At 61.3% G+C, this 15,470-nt stretch overlaps 2 protein-coding genes across 4 annotated transcripts in view; one reads left to right on the forward strand and one right to left on the reverse strand.

Moving 5' to 3' along the window:
- The first annotated feature begins 334 nt into the window (after positions 1-334).
- Positions 335-7,180, forward strand: LOC119146907 (GRB2 related adaptor protein). The gene is made up of 5 exons (XM_037385273.1): positions 335-502; positions 1,701-1,798; positions 3,065-3,187; positions 4,492-4,660; positions 6,362-7,180. The coding sequence occupies exons 1-5, from the start codon at positions 425-427 to the stop codon at positions 6,545-6,547; spliced, it is 654 nt and encodes a 217-aa protein (XP_037241170.1). The 5' UTR covers positions 335-424; the 3' UTR covers positions 6,548-7,180.
- A 214-nt stretch (positions 7,181-7,394) lies between these two features.
- The window catches only part of SLC5A10 (solute carrier family 5 member 10), a 40,795-nt gene continuing 32,719 nt past the window's right edge, over positions 7,395-15,470 (reverse strand). For 2 of the 3 annotated variants that reach the window (XM_037387164.1, XM_037387163.1), the window contains 6 exons: positions 11,819-11,926; positions 11,215-11,365; positions 8,733-8,901; positions 8,157-8,372; positions 7,890-7,979; positions 7,395-7,627 (listed from right to left, as the gene is read on the reverse strand). In XM_037387164.1, coding sequence (XP_037243061.1) covers positions 7,544-7,627; positions 7,890-7,979; positions 8,157-8,372; positions 8,733-8,901; positions 11,215-11,365; positions 11,819-11,926 — 818 coding nt within the window. In that variant the 3' untranslated portion in view covers positions 7,395-7,543. The remainder of the gene's footprint in view (positions 7,628-7,889; positions 7,980-8,156; positions 8,373-8,732; positions 8,902-11,214; positions 11,366-11,818; positions 11,927-15,470) is intronic. The other variant, XM_037387165.1, reaches the window with a different exon arrangement.

Consider the following 15,470-nt stretch of genomic DNA (forward strand, 5'->3'; position numbering starts at 1 on the left):
CCAGTCATGCTTCACCCACATCCTCAACCTGTGTGTCCAGCCCCACCTCCACCTTACCCTGTGGATGCCCATGCTGCTGCCCACGGCAGAGGTGATGCCAAACTGTGCTGCCAGCCGACGTGCCTGGGTCCTTTTCCAGATGGGGGGCCCTGGCATCCAGGCAGGCTGGCAAGGCTCCCCCCTCCTCCCAGCACATCTGGGCAGCTGTGCCCGCCAGCAGCATCCCCGCGTGGTGCTCACCGTTTCGCCCCAGTAGCTTGCTGACATCAGCGCGGTTTCCTGCCTGCCGGCACCTCTGCACCGTGTGCTCGCCCTGTTACCCCCACAGCCGCACGCCGTGGGGCGGCGAGCCCCAGGCAGCCCCACACCTCTGGCACGGTGAGCCCCCAGGACCTCTTGAAACCACCCTGTGACAGCCAGGACCATGGAGTCAGTGGCTCTGTACAGCTTCCAGGCAACGGAGAAGGATGAGCTCCCCTTTCAGAAAGGGGACACCCTGAAGGTAAGAGGGCAGGGGGGTCACCAGCCATGGAGGGGGTCAGATGCTGCTGCTTTGGGGGACAGAGTGGTCACACAGCATGGGGGTGACACCGGCCCTTTCATTGCACCTTTGTTGCCTCTTTGGGACTTTCTGTGCCGTGTAAGGAGCCATCCTTGAGGTTTTCAGGGTGTGGGGCAGCATCCCCAGCAGCAGTAGGTACCGCTTGTCTTTGCCACCAGTCACATCTCCAGAGAGGACCCAGCTGGGACATGGCATGTGGCCTCCCTGGCCATCAGTGCCACCAGCTGTGCTCTGCAGCAGCCCCGCCAGGGCTGGAACATATTTTCCCCACCCCACAGAGGCACTGGGGGCCGTCAGGAACCAGCGGCAGGGAGCATGTGCCCAAATGCCCACCCATGTGCTGGCATCGGGACAGGCTCTTGGATGCCACCTGGGAATCCCAAAAAGTTGCATTGGGGCTCTGAACATCCCCAGGGGACTGCAGCCCTGCGATGGGGGTGAGGGCCACCTGGCCCACGCTGCCCAGCCACTCACCCTTCTCCATGGAGCTGATGCTGCAAAGCCAGCAGCTCTTCCTGGACCCCCAGCACCCTCCAGCCCCCCAGGGGTACAGCCAGCCCTGGGGAGGGGGAGGGCATGACCCAGCTGTAACCCAGGGCCCCAGACCCGCCATGCCCGTCCCTGCGTGTTTTCCCCACGGCCCCGGCGCTGTGCCCCGGGGTTTCGGATCCTGTTTGCACAGCTGTGCCGGCCCGCGGGCCCCTGCGTGGGAGGCTGGAAAATGGTGTCGCACAGAAACGGGTGTCAGTGCCCCTGCTCGCACCAGGGAGCTTCCTCCCACGGAGCACCCAGCTGCCACCACCCCAGGGGGACACAGGGGCCTGGCTGCCACCCCAGCTCCTCCAAGGACAGAATTTACCCTCTTCCCTGGCCAGGAGTTTGGGGTAACACTGGGCACCCCCCAGCTGCCAGCACCCATGTTGAGCCAGACTGTGAGCCGAGGAAGGCTGGAGGGAGAAGCCAGCTCGGTACAGGTGCCCCAACCACCCCCAAAACATGTTACCTTTGTCAGAGCCCCCTTTTCCCCAGGTTTCAGTGGGGGGTGTGAGGTCTGGGGCAGCAGTGGGGGTCCCACTTGGCCTCTCTCCCAGGGAGACAGCAGCTGGGCTGACCCCTCCCTGATCCTCTCTTGCCTTAGATCCTCAACATGGAAGATGACCAGAACTGGTACAAGGCTGAGCTGTACGGCTGTGAGGGCTTCATCCCCAAAAACTACATCAAGGTCAAGCCGCATCCGTAAGTAGCATCCCACTGTGGGGAAGGGTGGCTCAAAGCCCTGCTCTGCTAGCACCCACCAGCTCCAGGACATCCTCTCCCACCACCCAGGCAGCGATCCCAATGGTGCATCCCGATGCCCAAAGGTTTGCCACAAGCCAGGGTAGTCCCACACATGGGGAAACTGAGTCACAGGGCAATGCAGCAGCAATGGGGTCTGCCTGCCGGGTCATTCTGCCATTGCCACCACAGCCAGAGGGGATGGGAGACAGCAGCATGCCCATGTACCCCCAACACACAGAAATTCAACCCTTACGCTGGGCTGCCCGCTAAACAAATGATAATTGGGGAACAACAAAGCATTATGGGATTACGACTGCATTAGACACAATCCTATTACTGTGTTATTAAAGCCCAGCATAATCCACCCCTGTTTTAACCTGTGTTTTATGTATCATTATCCCTGGTAAATCACATTTAAATGCCATAGCAAAACCTGCTCGGGGCTGCGGCTGGGGAGCAGGAATGCTGGGCTCGGGGCAGCCTGGGGCAGATCCCATTGCCTCTCCCAGATCCCATTGCCTCTCCCAGATCCCATTGCCTCTCCGGCTTCAGTTAACAAGCCGGGATGGGCAAGACGCGACCTCTTCCTGTGCAGCACCTGGAGGGCTGGCACTGGGAGCTGCTCTGTGCTGGAGTCCATGCCTGATCATTCACGAGGCTATTTTAAAAGAGTCTCCATGGCCTGGGGCTCCCAAATACACCAGCTCAGCCTTGGCAGGGACAGGAGGTGGGGACTCTGCTCCTCCACTTCATTTTGGCAGCTGCCAGCAATGCAGGCAGGAAGGGTTTCATCCTGGCACAGAGGGATTCCTGCTCTGTGAACCCCCCTGTAGCACCTGCAGGGCTGTTCTCACAGTCCCCGTGGGACATGTGGGAGGAGTAGGGGGAAAGGCAGCCAAGTGGGGGATGAGGCATGTGGTGCGGCAAGGTGGGTGACAGGATGCGGTTGCAACTGTTGGTGATGCTGCACTCGCCCAGGCAGCGCATGAGGACACATCGGCACCCACAGCACCCTGTGATCCACCCCTGCAAAAGTGCTGTGGTAAATCGGGGAGGAGGGGAAGGGAGAAACCGCTGCCAGGGGGTCCCAGCCCCATGGGGAACCCGATAGGGACCCCGCTCCCACCGGCACCGGGGCTGTTGGTGCCTCCATCCCGCGGGGTGGGGATGCAGCACTGGGATGTCGAGGGGTGGCTGCATGGCTGAGCCCGGTGCCCCTGGCAGGTGGTACGCAGGCAGGATCTCCCGGCACCTGGCAGAGGAGCGGCTCCTCGAGCGCAAGTACCTGGGAGCCTTCCTGATCCGCGACAGCGAGAGTGCCCCAGGGGAGTTCTCCATCTCCGTCAAGTAAGTGGCCACGGGATGCGGATGGGCACGTGGCAGGATGGGCAAGGGACCCCTGCAGCCCCTGCTTTGGGGACCAAGGGAATCAGGCCACCCTTGTGCGTGCTCCCTGCTGCGGTGCCGAGGAAGGAATGAACGCCCTGCCCTGCTCCGGCTGCTTTGAAGGGGTTGGGGGCTGCAGAGCCGTGTCCCCCAACACGTCCAGGCACAGTCTTGCACAGGGCCGCCTTCTTCCCTCTGCAGCCTCATGCTCTGCCTCCACCCCCACTGCTTCCTGCTCCCTTCCTACACCAGTGGGCTGCATCGCTGCTTTGCCCAGTGTCCCTCGCTGGGGCGCCCCTAAATACAGCCACACGGGTAACGATGGGGCTGGGGCCAAGCCGCCAGCACAGCCCAGGGGGCGTGGCCTGGAGGAGCAAGTTACCCAGAGCATCCCCAGGGACCAAGGGCTTCGGCATCCCAGTGCAGTGGGGCAGATGGTTTCGGCATCGACGGCCAGGGCTGTACGAAGGCAGCGTGCCCCCCGGGCAGAGCGTGCCCTCTGGGCTTCTCACCCCACCGCTGCCCCTTCCCTGCCCGGGGCCAGGGTAGCAGGAGCCAGCCCCAGGCCAACCAGGCACTTTCTCACGCTGCTAATCTCTAATTAAGTGTTTAAGGAGGTTCTTGCCCATAATGAAAGGGAGAGTGTTCTGCAGTGCGTCACCAGCATGGCCAGGTCCCTGCCCCTGCCCGGGGGCCTGGCAGCAGCCAGTCGCTGCAGCAGCCCCATGCCAGTGCGGGCACCCCAACCTGCCACCCCCAGGCACACACCGAGGGGTGCCAGCATGCGGGGCTGACGAGGGAAATCCCCACCTACCACGTCCTCCCGTGGCTTGGGGGTCCCCAGGGGTGCAGCGGATTTAGGAGCCTAAGCCCAGCCTTTGCAGTCCCCTCCTGGTACGTGCTGAGCTGAGACCTGCAGCTCTCACCACACTTTCCTCAGATATGGCCCCTGTTTGCTCCCTGGACAAAGCCACCTGCCCTACACGGGACCGATGCTGCCAGCCCCAAGCCCACAAGCATCCTGCTGTGCCGGGGCTGGGTGCTGAGCTTCAGCTGCATCTGGGATGAGCTGTGGCAGGTCTCAGCTGTGGGCTGTTGTATGTGCTGAGGACCCCCTCGGGCTGACTGTCACCCCTGGCTATGGCAGGATGGGTGTAGTGGGACCGGTGGGCGCAGATGGACCCCGCACAGCCTGACCAGCTGGAATGGGGTCTCGATGCTGCCAGCATCCCAAGGCCGGAATAACATCTGTCCTCTTTCCACAGTTATGGGCAGCATGTCCAGCACTTCAAGGTGCTCAGGGAGAGGAACGGCAAGTATTTCCTCTGGGAGGAAAAGTTCAACTCCCTCAATGAGCTGGTGGATTTCTACAGGACGACCACCATTGCCAAAAAGCAGCAGATCTTCCTCCGGGATGAGGACCAGACCCAGGAGGTACCATCAGGGGATGGGGCCGTGGGGACACACGGAGCTGGGGTGTGGGGTGATGGCATGGCTGGCAGCAGGGCCCAGCTAGGAGCTCATTTCTGATCCCCTTTGGAATCCCACATTGTTCCCCTGGTACCAGGGTTGCCACCACCCTGCTATGGTCCATGGGGAAACTGAGGCACGGGACAGGCCGGTGGGTCAGCAGCACTGCCATGGTCTCGCTTTGCCCCGGACTGTGCTCGCAGGGAGGCATCACGGGGCTGCAGCTCCTGGGGGACAGGGGTTTCCTCCTGCCTGAACCTTTCCTGCTCCTCCCTGCCAGCCACGGGACACTGGTGACAGCTAAGAAACAGAGAGGGACAACAACACAGAATCACAGAATCATTTAGGTTGGACAAGACCTCTAAGATCACCAAGTCCAACTGTTAACCCAGCACTGCCCAGCCCACCACTAAGCCCTGTCCCCAAGCACCGCATCTACGCGTTTTTTGAACACTTCCATGGATGGTGACTCCACCACCTCCCTGGGCAGCCTGTCCCAGTGCCTGACCACCCTTTCCGTGAAGATATTTCCCCTAATATCCCATCTAAACCTCCCTGGTGCAACTTGAGGCTGTTTCCTCTTGTCCTGTCGCTTGTTACCTGGGAGAAGAGACCGACCCCACCTGGCTACAGCCCCTGTCTGGGGAATGTGGAATGGAAGCAAATGGCCCAGCTCTGGGACTGGTTCCAGCCCCTGGGTGCAGGCTTCCCCTCACACGAAGCATCCTGGGGGTCCGGACCCAAACCCCTCCGTGAGCCCCCTCAAGGCTCAGCTCCCCCTGGCTGCGGTGTCCCCACCCAGGGGGACAGGGACATCCCAGGTGCCTGGCTGGCACTTGTCCCTGTGCTCAGGCTTGTTTCAAGGTGGTGTCAAACAGGAGAGGGTGCGACAGCAGGTGACAGGCAGTGCTGCAGGGAAGCCATCAGGGTGGAGAAAAGCCACCCGGTGCAGCTCAGCAGCGCAGGGCAGGGCAGCTCACCTCGGGCTCATACCACTGTCCCTCGGGCCAGGGGTGATGCCCAGGGCGGGTGACAGAGCCCGACCAGCTTGGGACAGGGTGCAGGCAGCTTCAGGCAAGCTCCAACAAAGCCAAGCCCTGGGGCAGTGGTGGTGGAGCTCGTGAAACTGGGCCCTGGGAGCTGGGCTGGGGGCAGCTCCAGCACCCAGGGGGGCCCAGGAAGGACCTGGGAAGAAGCGGGGTGCCAGCTGCCTCCGCGGGGCAGGGCTCCCCCGGGCACCCATCTTGGCTTTCCTGGGAAGCAGGAACAGGGAGTCTTGTGCCCTGGGATGCTCCTCTGCACCCCAGGCTCTGCCCTGTACCCCAGGGTGCTCCCTGCACCCCAGGCTCTTCCCTGCACCTCAGGGTGTTCCCCCACACCCCAGGGTGTTTCCTGCACCCCAGGCTCTGCCCTGCACTCAGGGCTGTCCCTAGCACTGTGGCTTTTCCCATGGCAGGATTTCCCTAGCTCCAAACCTTCATCCTCAAAGCGGGCACCTCAGGCCCCCCCACACCTACGTTCTGGCTGCCCAAGGCTGGTCCTTGCCACGCAGTGGCATGACATCCCTGTCACACTGGGGACACCAGCAGTGCAAGGCATTGCAGAGGGGCTGGTGGATGGGGAGACCTCTCCCCCCACCAACCCCTGCCCTCCACTTCCCGCCAGGTGAGGAGACCCAAATTCGTGCAAGCCCAGTTTGACTTCTCAGCCCATGACGGCTCCCAGCTGCCCTTCCTCCGTGGGGACATCATTGAGGTCTTGGACTGCCCCGACCCAAACTGGTGGCAGGGGAAGATCTATGGGCGCGTCGGCCTCTTCCCCCGCAACTACGTCCACCCCATCCGCAAGTGAGCTGCCGCCAGCGCTGTGGGTCCCCCCGCTGCCCCCCACTCACCGGAGCTGCTTTGTGCCTGCCCGCGGACTGCACTGCATCCCCACGAACGGTGCCTGTCCCCACGCTGGGCTGCCAGCGCACCAGGTCCTGGTGCCGTGTGGGCTGTACTGGAGGTAGAGGCCAGGCTGGTGGTGATCCCCATCCAGGGCTGCCCAGCTCTGGTGCTCTGAAGCATCAGCGACGGCTGAACCTGCTCCCCGACCCAGGAGACCCCCACCGCTTCCAGCCCAGGCATTGCCTCTTGCTGCGGGCTGGCAGCGGCGCTCCCCTGGGAAGGAGCACAGAGCATCAAACCAGGGCCATAAAAACTTTTCCAGAGCCACAACCCAACAGGTGGCAGCAACGGAGGTGAAGAGCATGTACCCCAAACCTTTGCTCCTCGCCAGACCCGGTAAGTGAAGCCCGGGCTCCAGGGAGGGCTGCAGGCAGCCAGGGTACAGCCGGGCTTGGTACCTCCTCAGAGGGGTGCCAGGGCTCAGGGCACCAGGGGGAGGCTGATCCGGGGCGATTCAGTCCTGTGGGTGCTGTTCATAGCTGCAAATTGTGGCTCTTCTTAAATATATATATATTTTTTTTTTATTTAGAGCTAGTAAAACATGTTTGGGTGACACCCTCGAGTGTGGCTGCTCCTTTTCCACCACCAGCTCGGGGATCCTGTGGTCGCACTCACACACCTGCTGCTTTGCTGTGGTTTTGCTTCCCCTGCAGCCCTTATTCACCCTCCCCAATACTTCTCCCCAGACCCCCCGCGGGACTCAGTGCCCCCGCAGGTGCCCCCCACATCTCACAGCCCCATGGGATGTATTCAGGGTCCACACTGCTGAGAACACCCAGCTCACTGCACCAGTGGATTTAAACATCCTGTATCCCAAATGTGAGATAAAAACTATCACCCAAATTCCCATCTCTCTCCCCTTCCCAGCACCTTTCCACCCCTGGGGGCTGGCAGGCCGCTAGGCAAAATAGGCATAGCAGAAAATATTGATGCACATGAGGATAACGGCATTGATGCTGCAGATGCGGGCCCAGAAGGGGGGCTCCGTCGCATCCTTGAGGATCATGGCCGAGGATCCCTCTGCCTTTGACGGCTGCTGGCTGCCCGGGGTGGCTGAGCAGGAACCTGTCACAGAAGGACGGGGAGTGTGGGGAACGGAAGGCCACGGGGACCAGCCACCTCCTTGGGGGTGGCACAGTCCCTGAGAAACTGAGGCACAGGGCATCCATGGTGTCCTGCTGCCCATCGCAGGCAGGGAGCTGGGGGCACTGAAGATGTCTCCCCTGTTAGACACCCCCAGGGACACACTCACCATCAGGGGGTCCCTGGGATATGCCATCCACAGAGGGCTTGGGGGGCTTCCGCGAGAGGGTCCACCAGGTGAGATCCTTCAGCTAGAAACCAGGATGAAATTTGGTGAGAAAACACCCACAGGCCAGACCCCTCCACGGGGACCCCTCTGGCCAAGCTTGGGGTGCACGTGGGTGACACCAGTGTCTCTGGCCAAGGAGGTCCAGTGGGTGGATGCAGCTGTGGGGGCCAGGGTGAGGGGTCTTGGGTGCCCTACTGACCTGGGCCAGAGGTGGTGGGGAGGTCAGCAAGCTGCCCCCCACCACGATGGTGCCCGTGGCGGCGCACAACAGCATGGCAAAGTGCAGGTAGTGGATGTCAGCAAGCAGCCAGGGCCGCCTGTCAGGGACTCCGCAACGGGGTGGGGGGTGCACCAGCTCCAGCCCCATCCTGGCCAGTCCCAGCACCAGCCCTGCCATCAGGCCCCAGAAAGCTCCCTGCAAAGCAAAGGTCTATGGGGGGATGTCTGGAGCAGGAACAGTCACTCTGCACCCCAGCTGGCTGACCCCTGGCCTAATCCTGCATCCCCTCCGCAGGGGATGTCACCATCAGCTGTGCTACACTTGGTGGCCATGCATGGTGGCACCTGCCTCCTCCTCCTCCTCCTCTTCGTCACCCACCAGCTCCCTGGGGAAACACCAGCCAGTCTCAGTTCCTCTTTGCAGTGCTTCCAGCATCACCTCTCTCCTTCCAGCAACCCACCGAACCCTGCTGAGTCCCTGGGAGCAGGGTGGGCAGGGAGGTGTTGGCACCACCCCATGTACACAAGCATCCCCAGGGCCACCCCGACCACATACCTGCTCGTTAGCTCGGGGCCAGAAGACAGCCAGGATGAAGACAGCAGTGACAGGGGGAGCCAGGTAGCTGGTGACAGCCTGGATGTAGACGTAGAGCTGACCACCACTGGAGCTCTGCAGGATGGGGATCCAGACCACGCTGAGAGCCACCAGCACCACCGTGACCACCCTGTGAGCAGCAGCAATGCTCTGCAGGGTGATGAACCTGTCCCACCTACACCTCCTTGCACCCGCGGCATCACCGTGGTGGGGGGGGTTCCCCAGGGTCAGGGGTTGGGTCCCAGCACCGGTGAAGAAAAGCTGGCCAGGGGATGCAGGTGGGTCAGCAGGAGGATGCTCACTGCCAGGTGACATCCCCAGGGCTGTGGAGGATGCTAATTATGCCAGTGCAGGCTCCATCCCAGGCAGGTGAGTGTTCCCCAGGCCCCCATCCACCCCCAGAGGCTGCAAAGTTGGACCCCCATAGGGAGACACTGGGCAATGGGTGCTTTTGCTATGAAAAGTCCCCAGCTGTGGAGGCTGGGTGCTCTGGCCAGATTTGGGTGATGCCCTCAGCACCCCCGCATCCAGCCAAAGCACCCAGCTGAGAGCCAGGGACGTGGGCTGAGCTGCCTCGTGCTCAGCTCCCCCCAGCCTGGCTGCAACGGAGGGGTGCGTTTGTCCCCCAACACCATCCTGTCCCCATCCTCACCCAAAGCCCAGCCGCATCTTGCGGCATCACCCTCCTCCGAAGCGGGAGGCGCTGGCCAGACCCCAGCTTTTTGGGCCCAATCTGAGCAGGCTGGGCAGGACATGTCCTGCAAGCTGCTGTATTTATAGCTCTGCCTGGCTTGTTTACAGCTTTGCAGAATTACCTATATCTCCATCTGCTCACCTCGAAAAGCAGAAGTAGAAAAAATAACATAAAATAAAATAAAAAAAAAGCAATGAAAGCATCTCTAGTCAGAACCCCCGCTGCCTGCCTGGTGCTTTGGAAAGAGGAAGCAGCCTGAGCACAGAATGCGTGTCCTGACCCAAGGGCAGGAGGAAACCCCTGTGCTTGGTATGTCTTTAAGCCACAGAAGATGCTAAAAGGTCATGGGAAAAATACCGGAATGTCTGAGCATGGCGGTGAGCTGGGGGTGCTGCGTGGCCGTACCCCGCTCTGCACACAGCCTGAGGTGGGGATCCGGGCAGGGATGGGGGCAGAGCCTGGCACAGCCTGGGGGGGATTCGGGCAGGATCAGGTGTTCTCATCACTGTGCCATCACCTGAGCACAGAGCATGCATCAAACACCAGCAGGGTTTTCCAGCTGATGGCACAGCCATGGCAGGAGCTCAGGCCCCCAGGTCCAGGAACTGGGACCTCTCTCCAGGTCCATGATCAAACCCCTTCCCTCCCTGTGCTGAGCCCCAGGGCACCCCCACCCTGGCAGGTCCAGGGGATGGTTGGGACCCCCGGGACAGCTACCCAGAAATAACCCCACGCCACCTATCCCTGTGCTGGCAGGTGGAAAAACCTTAAACAACTTAAGCAGCTTTTTTTTTTTTTCTTTTTTTCCTTTCCAAAACATTTATGGTTGGCTGTGTCCCTGCAGGGCCGTCTGGCAGTGATGCGCAGCGCCCTGCTTGCACAAATCACCCGATGCACTAATGCATCACCCGGGATCGGCCGCAGCAGCGGCTCCCGCCCAGGGCAGGCAAAGCCCTTTGCAAATACTCATTAGCCATCCCCGGGAAAGCTCTCCAGCGTTATTACACCCCTTGTCACAGCACCAAAGCCAGTGTCAGGGAGGGGCGAGGTAGGCCCCGAGACACGCACCCCACCGGTTCCCACGGGGGAGCCGTGCAGGACTGCAGTTCCCCGGGATCGCTGCCCATCCCCTTCCCACCCTGCGGAGACGGAGGATGCCAAGGAACGGCTGCTCCTGGAGCCGCCAGCCCAGCCAGCCCTCCCCGCAGCCCCAGCAGAGCCCAGCCAAAGCCCTGACCCAGATTCCCTCCTTGTTATTGTCTGCCCTGCGCCGAGGACACTCCCGCGCACCCCGGCACCACGCCGGGCATTCCCCAGCGCTGACTCCACCGCCCCGAGCGTGGCACTGCGGGCAGGGTCCCGGGCTCCCCGCTGGCACCCACCAGCCCCCGGAGCAGCTGGGCATGTGCAGGCAGCGCTGTGCTTTGTGGCTCGGCCGAGGTCTCCCATGTGCTTCGCTTGCAACCCCGGCGGGGAGCAGCCCCTGGCTTCCCCTGGAGAACGGGGTGGAGGTGGCGAGGGAGAGACTTCACGCTGGGCACAGCTCAGCCCCCCCAAGCGCCCCGAGCACCCCGTCTGCCCTTCCAGCGCTTCCAGACGTGCGTTAATCCCAGGGCTGGCTTTCCTTTCATAAGCCAGGCTGAGCACAGGCACTTTGCAGGCTCCCAGGCGCAAAGGCACGTCAGAGGGCCAGCCCAGCCCCACCAGTCTCCCTGAAACCCAGGGGCTCTCCCAAACCCCGCTCCCTACCTGCCCACCAAGAGCAGCTCTCGCTCGCCAGCCCCTGGCCTAAGCTTCCTCCAGATGTCCATGGTGAAGAGGGTGCTGCTGCTGTTGAATATGGAGGTCAGGGATGACATGAGCGCGGCCATCATCACCGCAATCATCAGACCCCGCAGTCCTGGGGAAGAGAGGGACTGTCAGGGAGCAGCTGAACTGGGGGAGGGGAGGGGATGGGGTGGGATGCGACCGCCCCACTGCTTCACCCAGGGGTAATGCCTCCCCCTCCGCATGCACACACTGGGATTCTCCCTGGGGTAAACACAGGGTTTGGGGACACCCAGCAGCACCTCGGGATGCTGGGACCCTGCGCTGCCCCGGGGTCACCCACATCCCCTGACCTCACTTCAAGAGTCACCCTTGGAGAGGCTGCATGGGCCACCCCAGGCACAAACCCATCCAGACCGTCCACGGGGTCATCCCATCCCTCCCCCGCCCTCCCCGACATCCAAGCTGCGACGAGCTGCACGTCATGTATTTATAATATAAACTTAGCACATCACATTTCATAGGTTACACAAACATTTGCAGCAAAGCCTGGTGGAGGCAGAGCCGCCCCTTCCCACCCACCTACCGCTGGGCATCAGCTCCACCACCAGCTTGGGGTAGGCGATGTTGGAGCAGCCCACGGCCGTCCCGCACACGCGGGTGCACTCCTCAGGGTCCACGCAGGCCACGGTGTCTAAGGGACAAAGGCAGGTGAAGTGTCAGGACCCCTCCTGGGGCAGGGGCCAGCCCAGCACCCCCTCCCTCCCCTGGCAGCCCCTTCCACCGGGGCAGATATTGCCCCTTTGCTATGGTCACAACGTCCAGACCTCGGCAGAGGACTGGGTGGAGGAACAGGGAGCACATCCCACATGGAGATCCACTTCTGCCTCCCCCCCAGCCTGGTTCCCCTCCATCATCCTCAACACAGCCAGGATCCAGCCCAGCAGCACCACCCTCTTGCACCCAGCCCAGCTCCAGTCCCACCTACCCCCACCGAGCCCTCTCCACATTAAAGCCAGCGACAGCCACCCCGGGGGGGGGGACCTCCAGAGCTGAGATGGGCCCCACCAGGACCTGGGGCTCTGGCCGGAGGTGGCAGAGCCCGGCGGGCAGGCGCTGCCCTCCCCACGCACGGGGCCAGGCGGGTTCATGCACCGTTGCAGCAATTACCCCAGCATGGGCAGCACCCAGCAGCTTCGCAGGACGCGCGTGGCAGCTGGCCAGGATCGTCAACGCCCAATTACTTCTATGTCTCAACGAGTGCTGAACCCTTTTTTTTTATTGTTATGCTCATCAAATATTGAAATGGATGGAAATTAATGTCAGGCATAAATATGGATGGGCTGCCTGGCTCTCCGGTCGGCATGCTCCTGGCGAGAAGCACAGGGAGCAGCACAGATGATCTCTGCACGCAGCTGGGACCGTCACCCCAGCCCCCCTGCATGGTGGCTGCTGCCAAAGTGGGGTGCAGCCCTCAGCCCCCCAGCAGCAGCATCTGGGGAAGGCAAACACTAGCTGGGAACACATTGGGGCTTTCAGTAAAAAAGCGCGGGTTGCGATGGGGATGCGATGGGAATGCAGCACAGGGTGCAGGCAGCAAACCACAGGCAATGCTCAGCACGTCCCAAGGACGCTAAAAAAGCCCAGCTTGGGCTGTCTTTCCCCAGGGTTAGAGTCAGCACTGGGGCTCCAGCGACTCTGCCCTCCAGCAGCTGAGTAAAGCTGCCATCACCGCTCTGTGCCTCAGTTTCCCTCTCTCTAAAACACCACGTTGTGTGCGGCTGCATGCAAATGGCTGGCGGCAGGCAGGTGGAAGATGCTTCAGAGGACAAAGCAGTGTCTGGGCGTTATAGCCCAGCTGAAACACCCACTCCAGGGCTCAGCTCTGTCACTGAACCCCTCAGTGGGACCGGGAGCATGCAGGAAGCAGGAGCCAAGCCCAGCAGGGCAGCCGGAGCCCCTGAGCCAGGAGCAGGACCCAGCGTCCTACCCCGCTGCTTTGCTTTGTCATTAGGCCCTCTGCTAGAGATGGGAAATTAATTAGGAGCTTGTAATTAATGCTTCCATCTGCAGCCGGGAGGAGCCGGCCCTGGTGCTGGCTGTGGGAGCAGGGCTGTGTCTGCGCCAGGTGCTGCCTGTCCGGCTGGGTCAGCTGGTGGCGGTCGAGTGGGGACACCTGTGATGGCAGGGACCAACCTGCTCAGCCACAGCAACCTGTCCCTGCAGACAGGCAGGGGATCACAAAGGACCTGCCGGCTTTTCCCCTGCACCGGGCTTCATGCAAGCCAGGGGCTGAATTCCCCACGTGGGGTGAAGACTTCTGGGTTCTCCATCCTAGGGGACTGGGGACAGGTGACCCCGGCATCTTCACCCCACCCAGGGTCAGGCGATGCTCCAGGCGTGGGCTCTGTGGTCCCAATCCCCGCCCAGCAGCGCAGCTGTAGGAGCCAGCACATCGCACGATGGATGGGATGCCACATTTATGCCGCTGTGTAATAAATCATGAGCACACACACCCCACTAAAGAGACCATAAATCTCCTTGCACAATGAAAATGGAGCCAGGGCAGTCAGTGGTGGCTGAGGTGGGTACAACCGCAGCACGCTCCAGCCACGCCATGCACACCCACGCTGGAGGCGCCTGCCCTGATCCAGGGCATCTCCCAACCTACCGGGGCTGGGCCACCCAAGGGGGACAACAACGGGGGATGAGGTGCCAGAGCTCCCCTGTGGGTGGTGGCTGGGCGCTCGGCTCTGTCACATTTGCTGTCCCAGGTGCAACCCCATCAGCCAGGGGGGAAGGGGCCCTGCCAGCTCAGCAGGGCTGGGACCTCACCCCAAATACCCAGGTTTGGCTCTAGCACCCTCGGTCTCTGCTGCACCCCTCGCTGCCCAGGCCACCATGTGGAGGTGACATCCCACCACGGGGGCAGCGCAGCCTTTACATAAAGTCATCAGCTCCATCTCAAACACCTCCTGAACTGATAGGCAGCAGGAGCCGAATGCTTCGTTCCTCTTCATGTTCTGATCCCAACACACAGCTGTCGCATCCCCATATCCCGGTGTGCATCCCCGCCTCACTGCCACCTCCCGCACACAACAGACCGGGGCTAAGCACAGCCCAGTGCACAATTCCACACCGGGGGGTGGGCGGGGGGTGATTTTGCCAGCCTTTGCCGTGCACTCACATAAACCCCTTTAATCCAATGCAAGGGGAGAAAAGCCAACGGCTCCCCAAAGCAGCCCATTACTGCAACTTAAAGCTGAGCGGGTGTCAGCCCCTCCTCATCACAGCCTAGCCTGGAGAAAGACTCCCTGGAGTTTCTCCCCTTTCTGCATGTTTCTGACTCGGCTTTTCTTCTAAACCCACCCTGGGCTCGGCACTTCGCCACTCTGCGAGCCCCAGCTGGGGATGGGGTGGCCAGGACGCTGCATGGCCACCGTGTCTACCGAGAGCAGCGCTTTGATGGCCAAGCACCCAGGCCAACGGGTGGCTTCGCCTCAGGAGCCTGACTCAGGCGGGGCTCTCATTTACACAGCTGCAAATCCAGATGAGCTGCACCAACGCCAGGGAGCGAGACGCAGCCCCTGGCACTTACCTTTTTTGCATCAGTGCAAGAATCTGACCCCGATTCTTGAAACTCATTTTTATCTGAGCTTTCAAGCAAAAAGCTCCATGTTTCTGGCTTGTGAGCACCAACTGAGGAATGCAGGGTGGGTTTTTTGCCCACCTCCCAGTTATTAACAGTCTGCCATAGCAAGATCTAGCGACGTGACCATGTCCATGCTGCAAATCTCATGCCAAAGGAGAGGGGTGTTTAGAACAGAATATAATATTTTCAGTTGGAAGGGCCCTACAAGGATCATCTAGTCCAACTACCTGACCACATCAAGGCTGATCAGAAGTTAAAGCATGCTATTAAGCGCGTTGTCCAGATGCTTCTTAAACACTGACAGGCTTGGGGCACCGACCGCCTCTCCAGGAAGCCTGTCCCAGGGTTTGACCACCCTCTCAGTAAAGAAATGCTTCCTCATGTCCAGCCTGAAGCTCCCCTGGTGCAGCTCTGAACCATTCCCACGGCAGTTCTGACCCAGTGCTGCCCCCGGGACTCACCTGGGCTCCGAGCTCGGCACCAGCACGGGGTCCTTGCACTCGGCATAGGAGGGGTTAACCACAAGGCAGAGCTGCTTTCCTGGAAAATAGTGACTTACCAGCTGCCATAGCAGGAGGGGGGAGAT

This window comes from Falco rusticolus, chromosome 4, assembly GCF_015220075.1.
Source record: "Falco rusticolus isolate bFalRus1 chromosome 4, bFalRus1.pri, whole genome shotgun sequence".
Taxonomy (NCBI): domain Eukaryota; kingdom Metazoa; phylum Chordata; class Aves; order Falconiformes; family Falconidae; genus Falco; species Falco rusticolus.

Excerpts from the sequence above, each read along its gene's own strand:
- LOC119146907 (XM_037385273.1), top strand. The coding sequence starts at position 425 with ATGGAGTCAGTGGCTCTGTACAGCTTCCAGGCAACGGAGAAGGATGAG. Across the intron at positions 1,799-3,064 it reads ATCAAGGTCAAGCCGCATCC|GTGGTACGCAGGCAGGATCT; the intron begins GTAAGTAGCATC and ends TGCCCCTGGCAG. Across the intron at positions 3,188-4,491 it reads GAGTTCTCCATCTCCGTCAA|TTATGGGCAGCATGTCCAGC; the intron begins GTAAGTGGCCAC and ends CTCTTTCCACAG.